At 42.3% G+C, this 16,223-nt stretch overlaps 2 protein-coding genes across 2 annotated transcripts; both read right to left on the reverse strand.

Moving 5' to 3' along the window:
* Positions 1-1,921: 1,921 nt before the first annotated feature.
* Positions 1,922-12,050, reverse strand: LOC146653775 (rhodopsin kinase grk7-b-like). Its single transcript, XM_085381083.1, has 4 exons — positions 10,423-12,050; positions 9,510-9,947; positions 5,026-5,297; positions 1,922-3,510 (listed from the first exon to the last, which is right to left on the reverse strand). The coding sequence occupies exons 1-4, from the start codon at positions 11,020-11,022 to the stop codon at positions 3,183-3,185; spliced, it is 1,638 nt and encodes a 545-aa protein (XP_085237209.1). The 5' UTR covers positions 11,023-12,050; the 3' UTR covers positions 1,922-3,182.
* Positions 12,051-12,182: 132 nt separating this feature from the next.
* On the reverse strand, positions 12,183-13,424 carry rnf7 (ring finger protein 7). The gene is made up of 3 exons (XM_085381085.1): positions 13,211-13,424; positions 13,062-13,109; positions 12,183-12,686 (listed from the first exon to the last, which is right to left on the reverse strand). Exons 1-3 carry the CDS (start codon positions 13,374-13,376, stop codon positions 12,568-12,570), a joined length of 333 nt encoding a protein of 110 aa, XP_085237211.1. The 5' UTR covers positions 13,377-13,424; the 3' UTR covers positions 12,183-12,567.
* Positions 13,425-16,223: the final 2,799 nt, after the last annotated feature.

Below are 16,223 nucleotides of genomic sequence, written 5' to 3' on the forward strand. Positions count from 1 at the left end.
GTCATCGCTCTTGTGACTCACTTGTTTGCAGAAATCATCAGCGGCAGGAGGACAGGGAAATAACTTTATTTCACTCAAGCTTTTTGGAAATTTGCTTTTATTTTCTTTCATCACAGCTTGTTAAAAAAAAAGGTTTGCCAGCATCAGTAGCAAAAAAGATGATCCATAAAATCCTTGCAAACCAAAATATGTTGTTGAAAGTACAAGAGCATATCATCTAAACTGCAAGAAAAGCACATTTCTGTGTTCAGAAATGCATTACAAAACATGATTGGCATTGTTTGGCACTAAGGTACGGTGGCCCTGAGAGGTCAAATGCACTGCAACTTAAGAAAACAGAAGCAGATAGAAAAACACAACGGAAATGTTTTCGGGGACAGAATAACGTGACAGATGAGCTGTGATGCGTGTCAATTTTAGTCACATGATTCATGTAATACTGTAGAAACATGTTTGGTATTAGCTATTTACTGTTAGCTTGTCACATCCGCGTCTGGTCCATCACCTTATTGTCTCCCCAAAAACTGTTCCGTTGTGCTTTGTGAAACTTTTTGTTTTGTTTTTGTTTAGTTATTGTGATGTTTTTTCTATTTGCTGGTGTGCGATACTGCAGTAGTAGTATGTACTGATCCAATACTAAGTATATACTAATACCAAGTACCAATACTTTTAACCTATAAAGCCAGCTTCTGTAGGGGAGCAGCGTGCCATTATTAATGAGAACAATCAGCATCAATTTGGAAATTCTGAGCACATTTTAATGACCACTAAATCACTGTGATTTTTACTTTCCACAATAATTATTTTACACAACAAAACACAACTTTTAGCTTTTTATGTATTTTAAATCTGAATGTTTTTGGAGACTGTCTTGTGCCTGTCTTTAAAGCAGTTTGGGTCAACTTCTGTTGGTTATTACATTCACAGACATTTTTGGAATTTATTTTTTCATTTTCAAAAACTAAAGTATCGATTCTATAGTGCCAGTATTGGTCGGATACCAATACCAGCATTGGTATCTAGAATATCGATATCTGGATCAATCTGCCCACCACTTTTCTTAAGTTGCAGTTGTTTAAAAGTTTATAAGTAAAAATAAGTCAAAAATAAGACACCTAGGGGATTCTGGTAGCCTAAAGGCCAAACCTGCCCCCCTGAAATCTGCTGTTTTCCAAGCAGAAGCTACAGTAGACTCTGCAACGATTGATTAGCAGTAACAGTCCGTTGATTTACTTCAACCTGAGTCTTCAGTCATGAATCAGAAGAAACTATGGATCCTCGTCTTCTCCACAACAATCTCTCTCTGAATGTGGAGAAGACGAAGGAGATTGTTGTGGACTTCAGGAGAATGCACACCCAACATGCTCCTCTGACCATTGACGGAGCGTTTGTGGAGAGAGTGAGCAGCACCAAGTTCTTGGGTGTGCACATCACAGAGGATCTCTCCTGGACGTACAACACCACAGCACTGGCCAAGAAATCACAGCAGCGTCTCTTCTTTCTCCGCAAACTAAGAAGAGCAGGAGCTCCAGCCCCCATCATGTACACTTTCTACAGAGGCACCATCGAGAGCATCCTGTCGAGCTGCATCACTGTGTGGTTTGGAGCCTGCAATGCGTCCTGCCATAGATCCCTCCAACGCATAGTGAGAGCTGCAGAGAGGATCATTGGTGTCTCTCTCCCCTCCCTCCAGGACATTTACAGCACCCGTCTCACTAAAAAAGCCCTTTGCATAGCGGCTGATCCCACGCACCCAATGCAAAGCTTCTTCAAGCTGCTGCCGTCAGGGAGGAGACTGCGGAGTCTCCAGGCCAGGACCAGCAGACTGAAGGACAGCTTCATCCATCAGGCTGTCAGGAAGCTAAACTCCCTCCCGATTCTGCCCCCCTCTCCCCTCTTCTCCACCATGGTCTCACTGAACTCTGTCACACACACACACACACTCACTCTCTGACGCACTCACTGGCCTGCTCCAGTCACTTTGTGGAGCATTGGACTGCTTAAGCATTGGACCTCATAAGACTCTGTTGTTACACTATCTCTTACCGTACACTACTAAATCCCCATTTGCACTATTTGCCTATTTTGCACCACTATGCCTTCTTACTTGAATATTGTATATTGTATATTGCATAGCTTTTTTTTTGTTATACGTAAAATTGTATTGTATTTATTTAAATTTTTACTTTTTAATTATTTTATTTGCATTTTTCTAATCACTAGGGTTTGAGAGTAACGCAATTTCTATTCTGTGTATGTCCTGTACATGTGGCAGAATTGACAAATAAAGTTGACTTGACTTGACTTGACTTGACTTAAAGGCAACTTGTGTGTGAAAGGTTTTCTCAAACAGCCTACTTTTTGTTGTTGTTGTTGCTGTGCACTGAGCACAGTAACAAGGGGTTTGTGCATAAACAAAGGGTGATTTGAGGGGGCTGTAAAGGGGTTTGGCGTTGGCTCGATGGTGCCAGAAAATCTATGTTAACATGTTCTCAAGTGGAAAAAACTTTGTGCATGTACGACAATTTGTCTCCCTCGGTCGTTAAAATTAGTGAACGAGTCATCCAGTGCTTGTAAATACCAAAGCAGCGCGGGATAATGGGGATGATGATGATGAGTGCCGCGGGAGGTTGAGCGAACTCCGTGAGCGTCTGGCGGCGCTCAGTGGTGCGCTGAGAGACTTCATCAGCGCGACCCTGAGCAGGAGCTCATCAGAGGGGGAAAGAAGAAGGGCTCTTCAGAGGTCCCGTGTGAAACGTGGGCCACTAATAGAAAGGTGGCGCATTAGTGTGATGACACACAGCCATTATGGAGCTTGTTTACAAACACACGTAAACAGCTGCCTGCCAAAAATTGCCAAGTGATGTAATGGAAACTATGAAGGTGCTGGGATCTGCTGTCTCACCGGGAACAGAGGGCAAAGTATAAAGCCGCAGCTGCAGTACAATGTCAGCATGTTTTCCATCTGGGCATTAATACTGCAAGTTTATTTTACTGCAGCTACTAATGTCCTATTATGTTTGGCTGTGGCTGCATAATGAAATTATTTATGTGGGGAAATGTACTGAGGTTAAGGAAAAAGGGCACGCGTAAAAAGGTTTCCGAGGCACATAATTGAAGGCACTTCGATTTAAGGACATCTGTGCATATTCAAGTGTCCAAAATTCCTCCTGTGAGTGTGCTTAGAAAAGGATGCACAGCCTGGTTTTCCACGCAGTCTCTCGGTCGCGTTGGATGACCGCGGCGCTGTTCAGCTCGTCAAACACGCCGCTGTCAATCATCTCCTTCTGCCACTGCATGGACACTGCGCCCGTGCTGAACTCCCTGAAGAACTTCTCATCCTTGGTGTCAAACGTGACGTCCTTGATGTCAGAGTTGTCCTTGAACTCGTCCGCGTCTTTGGCGTAGACCACGTTGGGCTTTGGCACCCAGGGGGCCTCCAGCAGGCCCGCCTCCAGTCGGTGGAAGTTGATGCTGTTGAAGAACTCGTGGCTTCGTGGGTCATCGCCTCTAAAGGTGATGGATTAAGAGGAAGTGTTACTTTGAGGCATTCAGAGAAATGCCTTGTCCATTAACACAAAACATGTCAGAAATATGTGACGAGAAGTTATTGCCACGCATTCAGAATCATCTGCCTCGCTTCCCCTTCTGTTGATTTTTTATTTTTACACCCATATTCTACACCACTCCATCCAGCTTCAACCTTTCTGCACTTATCTTGACTCAGAGGTTATAATGAAGGTGACACATTACTGAGGAGTTTAAATAATTGAAATTATTGAAAACACGTAACTCCAGTGACCTAAAGTTTCACTGTCAATACAATAAACACATGTTCTTCTTGCATTTATGTAATTACAGAGCCGCTATGAAGCTATACCTATAAGCGGCTCTGTAAGTTTGTGCAAATGAAGCGAATTAAAAATAGCCTTCTTTGCTAACAAATAAAACTCAGAGCAGCTGAATGGCTTTAAAAATAGTAAAAGTAGAAAAATAAATGGGTCCAGCTGCAGATCAGCCAGCTGTGTTGGCAGGAAAAGCAAAAAAATCTGTTCGTGCTCTGTTGTTAACTTTTCTCATTGGCTCCTTGGGAAACTCAGGACTGACCATGAACGTTTATGCATCCAATATATAAATATAAACATATGAAATTTGTTTCATAGGCTACAAATTTTTATAATTGGAGAATGTAAAGAATCACACAAAGTACATTTTTGTCACATGGAGCTGCTGGAGAGGACCAAAAGCAGAGCTGATGGTCACAAAGTTCCTCTGAAAGGCTTCGAGGACACACCCTCCCTTTGTTGTGATGCTTGGAGAGAACTTAAGACGACAAGTTAAAAATATAAAAATAAACTGAAGCAGAGAAGTTTGAAAGTCACAAAATAAAAATCAAAGCACATTCAAGTCGGTGCCTTCGTTTTCGCTCAGGTAATAATTTCCTTTTTGAACAAATTTAGCGCCCCCTTGTGTTGGTGTGGTTGTAGTACTTCATCAGTGTTCACGTTGATGCTTTTTTCTATCATTTGTGGTCGAAATCGAGCAGTCTCTACTCAGGATTGTCTTAAGTGCTTCTTATGAAGGCCCCTTTGGTTCGTGGAGATGTTTCACCTCTCATTCAAGAGACTTCCTCAGTTCTGTAAACTGACTGGATTTGGTGTTGGATAAGTGAGCGCAGGAAAATCTACAAGCAGGGGTTAAATATGTCGGACAGTTCTTAGAACTGAGGAAGCCTGTTTGATGAGAGGGGACAAAGCAAAAAGCAAAAAGAAATCCAGCTGCATTCGTTTCAAGCGCTTAAGACAAACATGAGCTGAGAACCTACACTACACTGTTTCTCCTCAGAATGCTGAAATATTTATTTCTGTTTATTAAAGACTTCCTGGTCCCATTTCTTGTAAAAACCACACCAAGAGCCATGGCATGTTTTCATAAGTAAAAAAAAAGGAAGTGAGACTTTTTCTGCTGCCGGGCGACTTCGCTCCATTACATCTAGACCATTCAAACTTTCAGTGTTTTTCTTACTGGCACCCAAAGCGACGCGCCACCCTCTTCTTGAGGAAGCGGCTGATAATATCTTTGGTGGGAGCATCGAAGGATTTGTGTTCAAACTTGCACTCGTCCTCCAGGGTGCGGCGAGTCACCTCATCGTTCTGCACCTTCTCCCTGAAGTCTCTGAAAGGCAAGCGGGCGGCCACCATCTCATAAATGCTGCATCCCAGGGACCACCAGTCCACAGAGTAGCGGTAGTTCTCCTGCTTCAGAACCTCAGGGGCCATGTAGCCAGTCGTACCAGCCTGACCACACACAGAGGGCACAAGAAGAGAATTTAGGTTTTCATTGTTTACAGGTTTTTGGGTTATTTTGTTGTGGCATTCAACTAAATTAAGCTCCAAAGAATTGTCAGTCATTTGCTGAGGTGTGTGAATGTAGTATGGGGTGGGAGAAATGGGGGGAAATGGATAATCACGGTAGGAAATTAACAAAAGGCGACAAAACATTGCTGCTTCCTTAGCAATTTATGATTCTGATAGGCACATAAAGGCCCAAAGTGTACAAGCTGTTCAAGAGTGATTCAATATCAAAACATGACGTTGTTTCAATATTAAAAAAGGGTGCAAGAGTGACGTTCGGTCAACATCAGATTTCATCGTTGATTCAATGGAATCACCTGATATTGACTAAACATTGAAACCACGTCTCCTTGCTATCTGGGTTGATACAAGCCAGGATGGATCCAGGCTTCATGTCCTTCACACCAAAGTCTGTCGCAGCAGAACTCCACACTCATCAGACCAGGAAATGTTTTTCTGGTCTGATGCAAATTGTAGCCCCAGTTTCCTGGTCTCAGCTGACAGGAGGGGCACTCTGACATCATCAAAGTATTTTCACCCAGAGAACTGAGAACAGGATGTTTTCTCTTTTCAGACCATGCTCTGCAAACCCTGCAGATGTTTGAGTGGGGAAAATCCCAGCAGATCCAACAGCCTTTGAAACACTCAGACCAGCCTGTTTGGCACCAACAACCACACCACATTCAAATTTATTTACATCACCTCTCTTGTTCATTCTGGTGCTCAGTTTGAACTTCACTAGGTCACATTTAGGGGTGGGTTTTTATAATCGATTCATTGATTAAAATCGATTATGGCTTGGATAACGTAAAATCGATTAATTAAAATCCTGAATCGATTTTTTTAATATAAATTTATTTTGCCCGAAATGCCAGAATCTCTGGTGACATCTCACAAAATTTCAAGAACCACCAAACAGCTAAGACAGTAAATGAGAGCAGGAACACGGATTCTGCACAAAGACTTAAACACACAGCATGACCCGCGGATCAGAATCATTTAGATGTCGCCTTTCTCACCCGACGGCACGGACACGGTCGGGGCTGAAAGCCGACAGCTCACTGATTCTGATCTGTCGGCGGGTCCGCGCTTTGTGTTCACGCCCTTTATGCGCTGATTCTAAAGCTGTTAGTTTGATCTCTTTCCAAACAATATTGACCGAACCAGCAGCAAAAGAAGATTCACATAAACATCGTCATGAATTCACTCTGACTTTTACTGTTTTGCTTCCACCGCGATGCACAGCTCTCTCTCTCTGTCTCTCTGTCTCTCTCTCTCGCCCTCTCTCTCTCTCTGTCTCTCTCTCTCTCTCGCCCTCTCTCTCTCTCTGTCTCTCTCTCTCTCTGTCTCTCTCTCGCCCTCTCTCTCTCTCTGTGTACTTCAAGAACAGTTTCCCTTTCTTCATTATTCGCTTGCTTGTTACGCACAAGTCTACCGTTGTTTACAGCGCTGTCGGCCGCTGTTTTTTTTCCCTTTTACATTCTTCCGAAAAGAAAACCTCATTTCTGCTGTTCAATACTGAACAAATTTAAACTTTTTAAAATTATTCAAAATGCAAAACGCTTAACCGTGTCTCTAATAAAACCTCTGTAACTTCAGAGGTAATGTTCATATGTTGATTAATGGTTTTCTTTCGTTTTTGATGTACTGCAGAATATTTTTATAAAATCCCAGGCCAGGAAAACCACCTTCATGTTTTTCTGTGTTTTATCTTCAGCTACTTTGACACAAAGGCATCTGCTGTGATGCTTACACCTTTGATAAAGTCTTGCGTGTGTCAGCTTCCTTTTTATTGATACAAAAATATGTAAATGTACTGATCTGAATTATAATATTTCTGACTGTCAAAATTTCCCAGATTTAAATCGAATCGAATTAAATCGAATCGTGGATCGAATCGATTCGGGACCTTGTGAATCGGAATTGAATCGATTCTAGAAATCAGTGACGATACCCAGCCCTAGTCACATTGACTCTCTCTCTGTGTCTAAATGCATTAATGATCGGCTAATGAGATATTTGCATCACTGACGGTCTTGTCAGGTGTTACAATTTTGTCAAAGGCTTCTGTGGGTCTGACTTCCTTTGCATACAGAGGAGTTGCCCCCTGCTGGCCATTGAACAGAATGCAGGTTTAGGGCACTTAAGTATTTATTATTTTGCTCAAGAGCTGGTTGTGGAGCTGACAGACAGCAGTCTCTGATAGCCAGAAATACTAAAGTCCGAGATCCAAAAGACACAACTGTTAACCCTTGTATGGTGTTCGGGTCTGTGAGACCCGTGTTCAGTTTTTTTCAAAAGAAAAATTAAACAATTAATTATTTTTTCACGTGTAAATGTGTTGTGTCTTTCCACTCACTCCACTTGATTATAACTGATTTATTTATAACATTTTATATAAAAGAAAAACGAGAAGCACATTAATTCATAAATGTGATCTAACAAAGGTAAAGGGAAAAAATTAACCATGTTTGCTGTTCATATGTCTTGTAATTGGGATGAAGTAAACATCTGTTGAGTAATTTAACATAAAATTGTTTGATAGTGTTAATTTGGAAAGCCAAAACTCTAGCGGGTCCACCAGACCCATGAACACTGGCTGAGTAACAAAAATACGAACACCACACAAGGGTTAAAAAAAGACCTTTTTCTGAAACCATTATAAAGCAGGGAATGAACGTCAACATGATAATCTACTCCAACAAATCATTTATAGTTTGAATAATTATTTCAGTTATCTGCAACAAGAAGAAGCTGGATAAGATATACAGCTTCTGTTTAATTGAATGTAACAAAAAACAATAAAACATCAAGATAAAAATGAAGATGCTAGAATGCACCAAAACAAGATAAAGAGAAAATGATGATCCTTTAAAGCGGGGGTGTCAAATGTAAGGCCCAAGGACCAGAATCGGCCTGGTAAACACTACAATCTGGCCCACTGGATGGCTTTGGAAAATTTGGAAAAAGGGTATAAATTTGCAATCTTTACTGCAGAAATGTAATTAAATAATCGATAAATAACTGAATTTCTGAATTTCCCGGAGGAACCCACCCGAGGGATTGATAAAGTTTCATCTAATCTAAATTATTAAATGACAGCTGTTTTTTCAATATCTGCTCTATAGATTGTAGTTTTTTTTTATTCAGTCCACAGTAAATAAAGAAAGAAAATGAGATTTTTTTTTGTAAATGAACTAAAGCTTTGAATTTTAAAATTACAAGACTGTCTGAAAAATTAAACAACCACACAGTTTTCTGTAATCTTACACATTTCTTACAAATTTAAGCCCAAAGAGAGATTTCATTTCCTACAGCAGCGTTTCTTTTTCAGGTAGAAAAACCAAGACATGTGATTGAAGTTGAACTTCTCTACTTATATTGAAACTAAATAAATAAACGAGTAGTTAAACTCTCTGGTCAGCAGATCGAATGCTTCTGATCAGACGACCCCACTCAGACGAGACCGGGTGTTCTCTTTGGTTGCTCCCAAACTGTGGAACAGCGTTCCCCTCACAGTCAAATCTGCTCCCTCCACTCAGTCCTTTAAAACTAGACCTAAAACCTCTTTTTACACACTGGCATTTGAGTCCTCCTGTACCTGCACCTGCCAACATATATTTCTTGCTTATTACTTTCCCTTTTTTTTTTCATTTTACATTTTGTACAACACAAGTTGTACACCTCAGATCAAAGTGGGCTGTATGTGACCATGCCTGCTTTAATAGGCACTTGTGAGACTCATCCAGTGAGTGGAGGCCTGCTCTACCTCTACCTTACATTTCTCAGGCTACGCAGCGTCCAACCGTGGATGAGGTCAGGCACCTTTTAATGAGATTCATTTGGGTTACACAGGGCTGTGCACTTATTCGTTGTTGGCCTGAGCAGGACTGGGAGTCAATAAATCTATTCCTGGTAAGCTCCTTGGAATGGCAGGTGAACACACTGTGAGAGAATTCAGTGTTAATGTCAGTGAGGATTTCCTTAGTGAAGCAGAAAAATAATACAAAGCATTGGGGTGGCCATGCAGGACAATAAAACAAGAGATTCTCTGGTATGGAGAGTAGAATTTCTTACTCTTGCACAAACCACAGAGAGCCTCTGATCCTGCACATATCTGACACTGAAAGTCAAGGCTAATCTAGAGACACTCACCTTCTGGCAGATCATTTTGCCCTTGGACAGCTCCACAGCCAATCCGAGGTCTGACAGGCGACATTGTCCTTTACCATCCAGCAGCACATTTTCAGGCTTCATATCACGGTACACGATGCCCATGTTGTGCAAGTGCAGGAGGCCACTGGTTATCTGGGCTGTGTAGTAAACCACACGCTCCATCCGTATGCCTCTCTTCCCTAAGTCGTATATGTGGAACCTGAGGTCTCCTCCAGTCATCAGGTCCATTACCAGGCACAGGTGGTGTCTGCTGTTGTAAGCGTAAGCCAGGTTTACGATAAAAAGGCTGTTGACCTTTTCCAGAATCTGCTTCTCCACGAGAGCCATTCTCTCACCGCCTTTCTTCTTCAAACGCCTCTTATCCAGCTTCTTGCAGGCGTACATCTGGCCCGTGTGCTTCACCTGCACCGCGCACACCTGACGGACAAATTTATGACAAATCAATATGAAACATGTTTGAGCTACTTTCTGCTCTAAAGGACAAACTAGCCATGTTGCTATCACAACAGCCTAAAGGTGCTTTATGTTGCAAGATAAAGACAATATCATAGAGAAAACCAACAATCAGATGATTCCCTATGAGCAAGCACTTGGAGACAGTGGGAAGGAAAAACTCCCTCTTAACAGGAAGAAACCTCCAGAACAAGCCTCGGGGAGCGGCAGCCACCATTTAGGATTAAAGTGAGGAAGACAAGACAAAGGATACAATATAATACACAATAATAAATTGTACGACATAACATTATTCTGTAGAGGTGATTTAGGGGGATTATTTAAGTTAGTAGCCTGCCTCACTAATGTGAGTCGCACTTTCGTGCTATTGGGCTGTAGCAGGAAAATCCGTTGACTGTCCAAACACTTTTATTCTGACATTAATGTTTTTGGCACTCACCTCACCAAAGCCACCTTTTCCAAGAGTCCTGAACTCATAAAAGTATTTGTCAGTGATCTTCTGCCTCTCGTACTCCTTCCACTGCAGAAACCTGTAGAAGAACTGGCTTTTCAGGTACTCTGAGAAAGGTCTTCCCTTCAGGAACTCTCTAGTGGCTTCTCTCAGCTGGTCCAAAATCACCTCATCAAAGTTACTGTCTGATAAGTCCTTGCATGTTTCAGCATCCTCTTCGGTGAAGTAGGACAGGAATCCCGTAGACTGAGACTGGCAGAACTTGGCGAGGATCGTCTGTTTGGCTTTTTCTCTTTTTTCATCTTCGGCAAAGCTCCACTTGCTCAGCTCATCCAGAAACTCAGCAGCAGCCGCGTACTGGTCGTTAGAGGTCAGGAGAAACTGCTGGAACAGCTTGCTCCCGATAGGCTGTTGCTCACAGAGTGACTCGTACATCTCTCCCTCTGCTGCCTGGAGAGCAGAGGTCTTCTTCAGCTTGGGCAGCGTCAGGGAGAGTCTCCGTTTCCTCAGCTCGTTGCGATCGATCTGCTGGGCCTTCAGGTAGGTGGTGTTGGCCACCAAGTTGTCCAATCCTAGCAGGTCACCCATGCTGGATGGATCCTGTGGCACACCAGCGGGCAGTGGATGAACTTAAAACGCTGACGTTAACCCATCTGCAAGTTCTACGCTCAACTGAGCACCTGCATCCTGAGCATCCCTCACTTCTTGGGCCATGCATGTTTGAGTCCTTAAAAGCACCACCGTCCTTAGGGATTTGTTGGTGGCTAAGGGTTTATTCGTATGTGGCACACGGGGAAAGCAACTTATGTGGTTTGAACTTAAGAGGCTTTATCCTGGTCTATTCATAGGAGTTACAAAGTGACTGTGTGCAGTAATTGGGCTGCCAGTATAACACGATGAGGTGGCTGATAAGGACCCTAACAAGTTATTGTAGAGTTAATGAACTCTTCATGAGAGTATAATGCCACTGACAAGGCTATATGTGCATGCAATTTGGTATGCACACTTGGTTTATTATAACTTTATTATAGTCTTCACTAAATGAGTCATAATTGGCTCAGTAGCAGCTCAGGAATTGATTTTTCCCAACAGCTAACAAAGCGTCTGAAGACTTAAACGCCACCTTGACTCACTTTAATATCTTTGCTTGTTTTAAAACAACCAACATGTGTACTAATTCTGAATATAATTTTTTTAAAACCTCAGATTATACATGACTGGATTTTCTGTTTCCTCTTTTACTTTATGGACAGAATAGCATGAAAAACTGGATGAATACAGTTTATAATTTATACCAAATTCTAACCCTACCATCTGAATGTTCGCAGCAGAAATTGAGACTCATCTGAACAGGGGACTTTTTTTCCCCCAACATTTTGTCATCACCCAGTTTGAACTGGAGCCTCAGCTTCCTGTTCTTAGCTGACAGAAGGTGGTGGTGGTCTTCTGCCGCTGTAGCCCATCTGCTTTAAGGTTCAGCACCTGCATTCAGAGATGCTCTTCTGCATACTCTGCAGTCTGACCAAACTCCTCTGACATCAAGAAATCTTCCCAGAATATTAGCATTTTGTGAAATACTCAGATTACCTTGTTTGCCACCAATAATCATGAGACATTCAAAATCACTTCACCTTTCTTCCTCATTCTGATGCTGTTTGAATTTCTGTAGATCACAGACTACACCTACATGCCTAGATATGATGATGATAACAAGCATCTAAACCTAATAAAGTGTTCAGTGAGTCATATCATATCATACAGAGTTTATTCAAACTTCTTACTGAAAACCCCCCACATATTACAGATCTTCAGTCTTTTTTTTTTTTTAAAAGAAGAGAAAAGGGTCACATATTCAAGGTGTGCCAAACACCACCACAGACACCAATGTAAAGCTAACAAGTGACCAAACAATTCAACATATTTCATCCATCTTCTTCAGGGCTCCATGAGTAACCAGTCTGTGCAGCTTTCATTTTGTCCTTCCTCTGGTACCGGGACTACTGAAAACATGCAATCAATAAGCAGGAGGACAACTGCGGTGTCAGCGGCTCCGCACAAGGCTCTGCAGTGATCACTGCCAAGTCTGTCACCGCTTTGGGGTGCACGCAGGTGTAATCCACCTGGATGTGCAGCTTATTTGCCGATTCTCTGAACCACCCAGTCCTGCTGGCAGAGGGGGCAGCGGTTGTTCTGCTTCACCCACAGGGACATGCAGCAGTTATGGAAGGAGTGGTTGCATTCTCCCCACACAACTGAAACACAAAGGCAGAGCATAAGTGGCACATATTGAAAAACCATTTACAATAAGCTAAAAACAAAACACGACAGTCCTATTCATTAAAGGCATTTACCATGCAAAAATAGCACCCCAAGGATTAGATTAGGTGCCCTTTGATACCTTATATTTATATCAAAATGCTAATAAATTGTCATATAAAATCTCTGCTTTATATTTTAAAAGAAAGAAGTAAAAGGTTATTATCTTGTATTTTGCCTGGCTCAACGAGTTTGTCTAACAGCTCCAACTAGCTACTGTTAGCTTCTTCTTTTTTCCCCCTTTTTTCTATAGATTAACCTGCCGAGTGTCTGTGCTGCTAATAAATATGTCAGTGCTGGCAGGGTCTTACCAACACAGTCCTCCTGTTTATTTTCCGCCTGGCATCGTAGACACGCATCTGAAAATGAAGAACAATGTTAGAGTACCTCCACACGCCGGGCCGTTCGGGTTTTAAAGGTACAAGTAGCCAAGTTAGCTCCGTTAGCTCCTTGGACTCACCCATTACTTGTACTCGGCAAATGGCACAAGTGTCACACTCAACGTCCCAGCTCCACATAGCTACAGCATTCCACTTCTTCAGGGAAAACATCTTGTCCCCACCCGACTTGGAGCCCGACGAAGTATTGTGAGAGAGGACTAAACCTGGCTCGTCGCCGTCATCCATCTCTGCCGCACTGTAAATACACGCAGCTTAGCTAGGCTAAACAAAATGGATGAAACAGCTGGGTGATGCTAGCGCCAATGCTAGCAGGTTTAGCATGTGTCTTGTCTCCATAGAGACAGAAGAGGGCACTGTTTACCAGGAATTATCCACGTCCCAAAGGAACCGCACACTGACTAGTCTCTGCTTCACTTTCTCATTTTGCAGGAAAAAGTTTAATCTTTGAAATACTGAATGTCCTCAATACTTTATGGTAACATAAAATAATTAAATCTTAAGAAGTATATTTAAAATACTGTGTAAAAGTCTTGAGGCGCTCCCATTTTTTATATTTCTCAAGAAAATACATTTGAAAAAACAGCATATAAGACAAAAACAGAATTAGTACAGTTCTAGCGAGTTTAAAAGTCAACCTTTATTTCTCAACACATTCTGAACTCTCTTAGGCAAACTTTCTTTTAATTTCTTTAAGCAGTCTTCAGGAATAGTTCTGCAGGCTTCTTGAAGGACATTCAAATCTCTTCTTTGGATGTTGGCTGCCTGTGTGTAGTGTTCTCGGTTAAAATGATCCCACATTGCCTCAATAATGTTGAGGTTCGGGCTCTGGGGAGGCCCATCCATGACTGATGGTCTTACAATGAGTGAGTCCAATATGTTTTTTGTCAACTAGATGTTTTCCACGTGGTACTGAATAGTGGATCAAAACATGATGGTATTTTCTGAGTTCATAATTACACCTATTTTGGTGAGATTACCAACACTACTGGCTGAAATGCAACCCCAGTTCAACAGTCGTAAACACTCACTGTTATGCCTCTCTCCTGACCTCCCTGTTTCACTTCCTTAACAATGGCTTCCTGACAGCCATTGTTAAGGCACACACACATTGGCAAGCTACATTGTAGCCACAGCTGCCCTGGGGCACACTGACAGAGGCAAGGCTGCCGGACACTGGCGCCACCGGGCCCTCTGACCACCACCGGTAGGCAAACATGGGGTTAGTATCTTGCCCAAGGATATTTGGCATGCAGCCAGGAGGCAGCCTGGGATCGAACCACCGACCTTCTGCCACCTGAGCTACAGCCACCCCACTGTAGCTCACCCCACTACCCAACAGTAGGATCAGCTGAAGGGCCAGTTGTCAGGTCTTGGTTGAATTTCATTGTTTATACATTTAACTAAAGACGTGTTTAAAAATGTTCAGGTACCAGGATTGGACTAAAAATAAATAAATAAATAAATAAATAAATAAATAAATAAGGGATAAGCAAGAAGCTGTTTGATATTTTTGCTAAACTGTGTTTGTGATTGTTTTTTTTTATAGATCTCTGCAATAACCAAGAAGAAACTATAAAAATCTGTAGCCTACATATTCCGGGAGCTTTGAACCTTCCATTTAGACCCATATACTGATCAGTAAAGTGTATACTTAGGTCACAGAGCAACAATTTCAAGGATCATTTTGTGCAGCAAGGTGTGCAGAAACTGTCAGTTTTTCACCAAGAGATTAAATACACACCAATCAGGTCATTATGACCACTGTCATGAATTACACTAATCATCTCTTCAACACGGCACCTGACGGTGGTTGGGATAGATCAGTGAGTAAACACTTTGTCTTCAAAGTTGATGTGTTGGAAGAAGGAAAAATGGGCGAGTGTAAGGATTTGAGCGAGTTTGACAAGGGCCAAATTGTGGGAGCTAGACAACTACGTGAGAGCATCCCCATAACTGCAGCTCTTGTGGGGTGTTCCCGGTCTGCAGTGCTAAGTATCCTTCAAAAGTGGTCCAAGGAAAGGATAGTGGTGAACCATCGACAGGGTCGCCCGAACCAACAGATAACCTACTGCTAAACTGCTGAAAAAGTTAATGCTGGTTTTGATGGAACACAGTCAGAATACACATTTTGTTGTGTAGTGGGCTGTGTAGCTTCAGACCGGTCAGGATGCCCATACTGACTCCTTTCTACTGCCAAAAGCATGAACAATGAGCCTGTGAGAATCAGAACTGGACCAAGGAGGAGTGGAAGAAGGTGGTCTGGTCTAATGAATCACGTTTTCCTTTACTTTACGTGGATGGCTGGTGCATGTGTTGCTCACCTGGAGATCACCTGGCACCAGGATGCGCTATGGGAAAAAAGCAAGAGCCAGTGTGATGCTTCAAGCACAGTTTTGCTAGGAAACCTCAGGACCTGCCATCCATGTGGATGATAACTTGACACACACCACCAATATTGTTGCAGACTGCGTACACTGATTCATGGAAACGGTACTCCCTGATAGCTGTGGCCTCTAGAAGCACAACAATGAGTTTGAGGTGTTGACTTGGCCTCCAAATTCCACAGTTCCTCAATGCAATCGAGGAACTGTGGGATGTGATGGAAAAACAAGTCTGATCTGTGGAGGCCTCACCTCATGACTTACAGAACTTAAAGGTTCTGTTGTTAACATCTTGGTGCCAGATACCACAGCACGCCTTCAGTGGAGTCCATGCCTCAATGGCTCAGTGCTGTTTTGGCAGCAAAATGGGGGCTGCCACAATATTAGGCAGGCGCTTATAATGCTATAAATGATTGGTGTATATACCTCTGTCAGAAAGATTTTTCTGTGTTCTGAATGCATGTTTTACAGCTGCAAACGCCTTTCACAAGCCTCCAACAACTAAACACAGATAACGTTTACCAAACAAAGATGGACTATGTTTAACATATGACTATACAACCTCCAATACACCAGTGCAAACACGCAAATGAAGAGAAGCAGTGAAATCATATAGTTCCTTTCCCATCCTCTTCTCAACTCAAAATTTAAAAGCAAGCAGACAAATGCTCCTGAAGGATTACATGTTTAA

The sequence above is a fragment of the Rhamphochromis longiceps genome, linkage group LG14 (assembly GCF_057381845.1).
Source record: "Rhamphochromis longiceps isolate RC_006_pf linkage group LG14, R_longiceps_female_GT1.1, whole genome shotgun sequence".
Classification (NCBI taxonomy): domain Eukaryota; kingdom Metazoa; phylum Chordata; class Actinopteri; order Cichliformes; family Cichlidae; genus Rhamphochromis; species Rhamphochromis longiceps.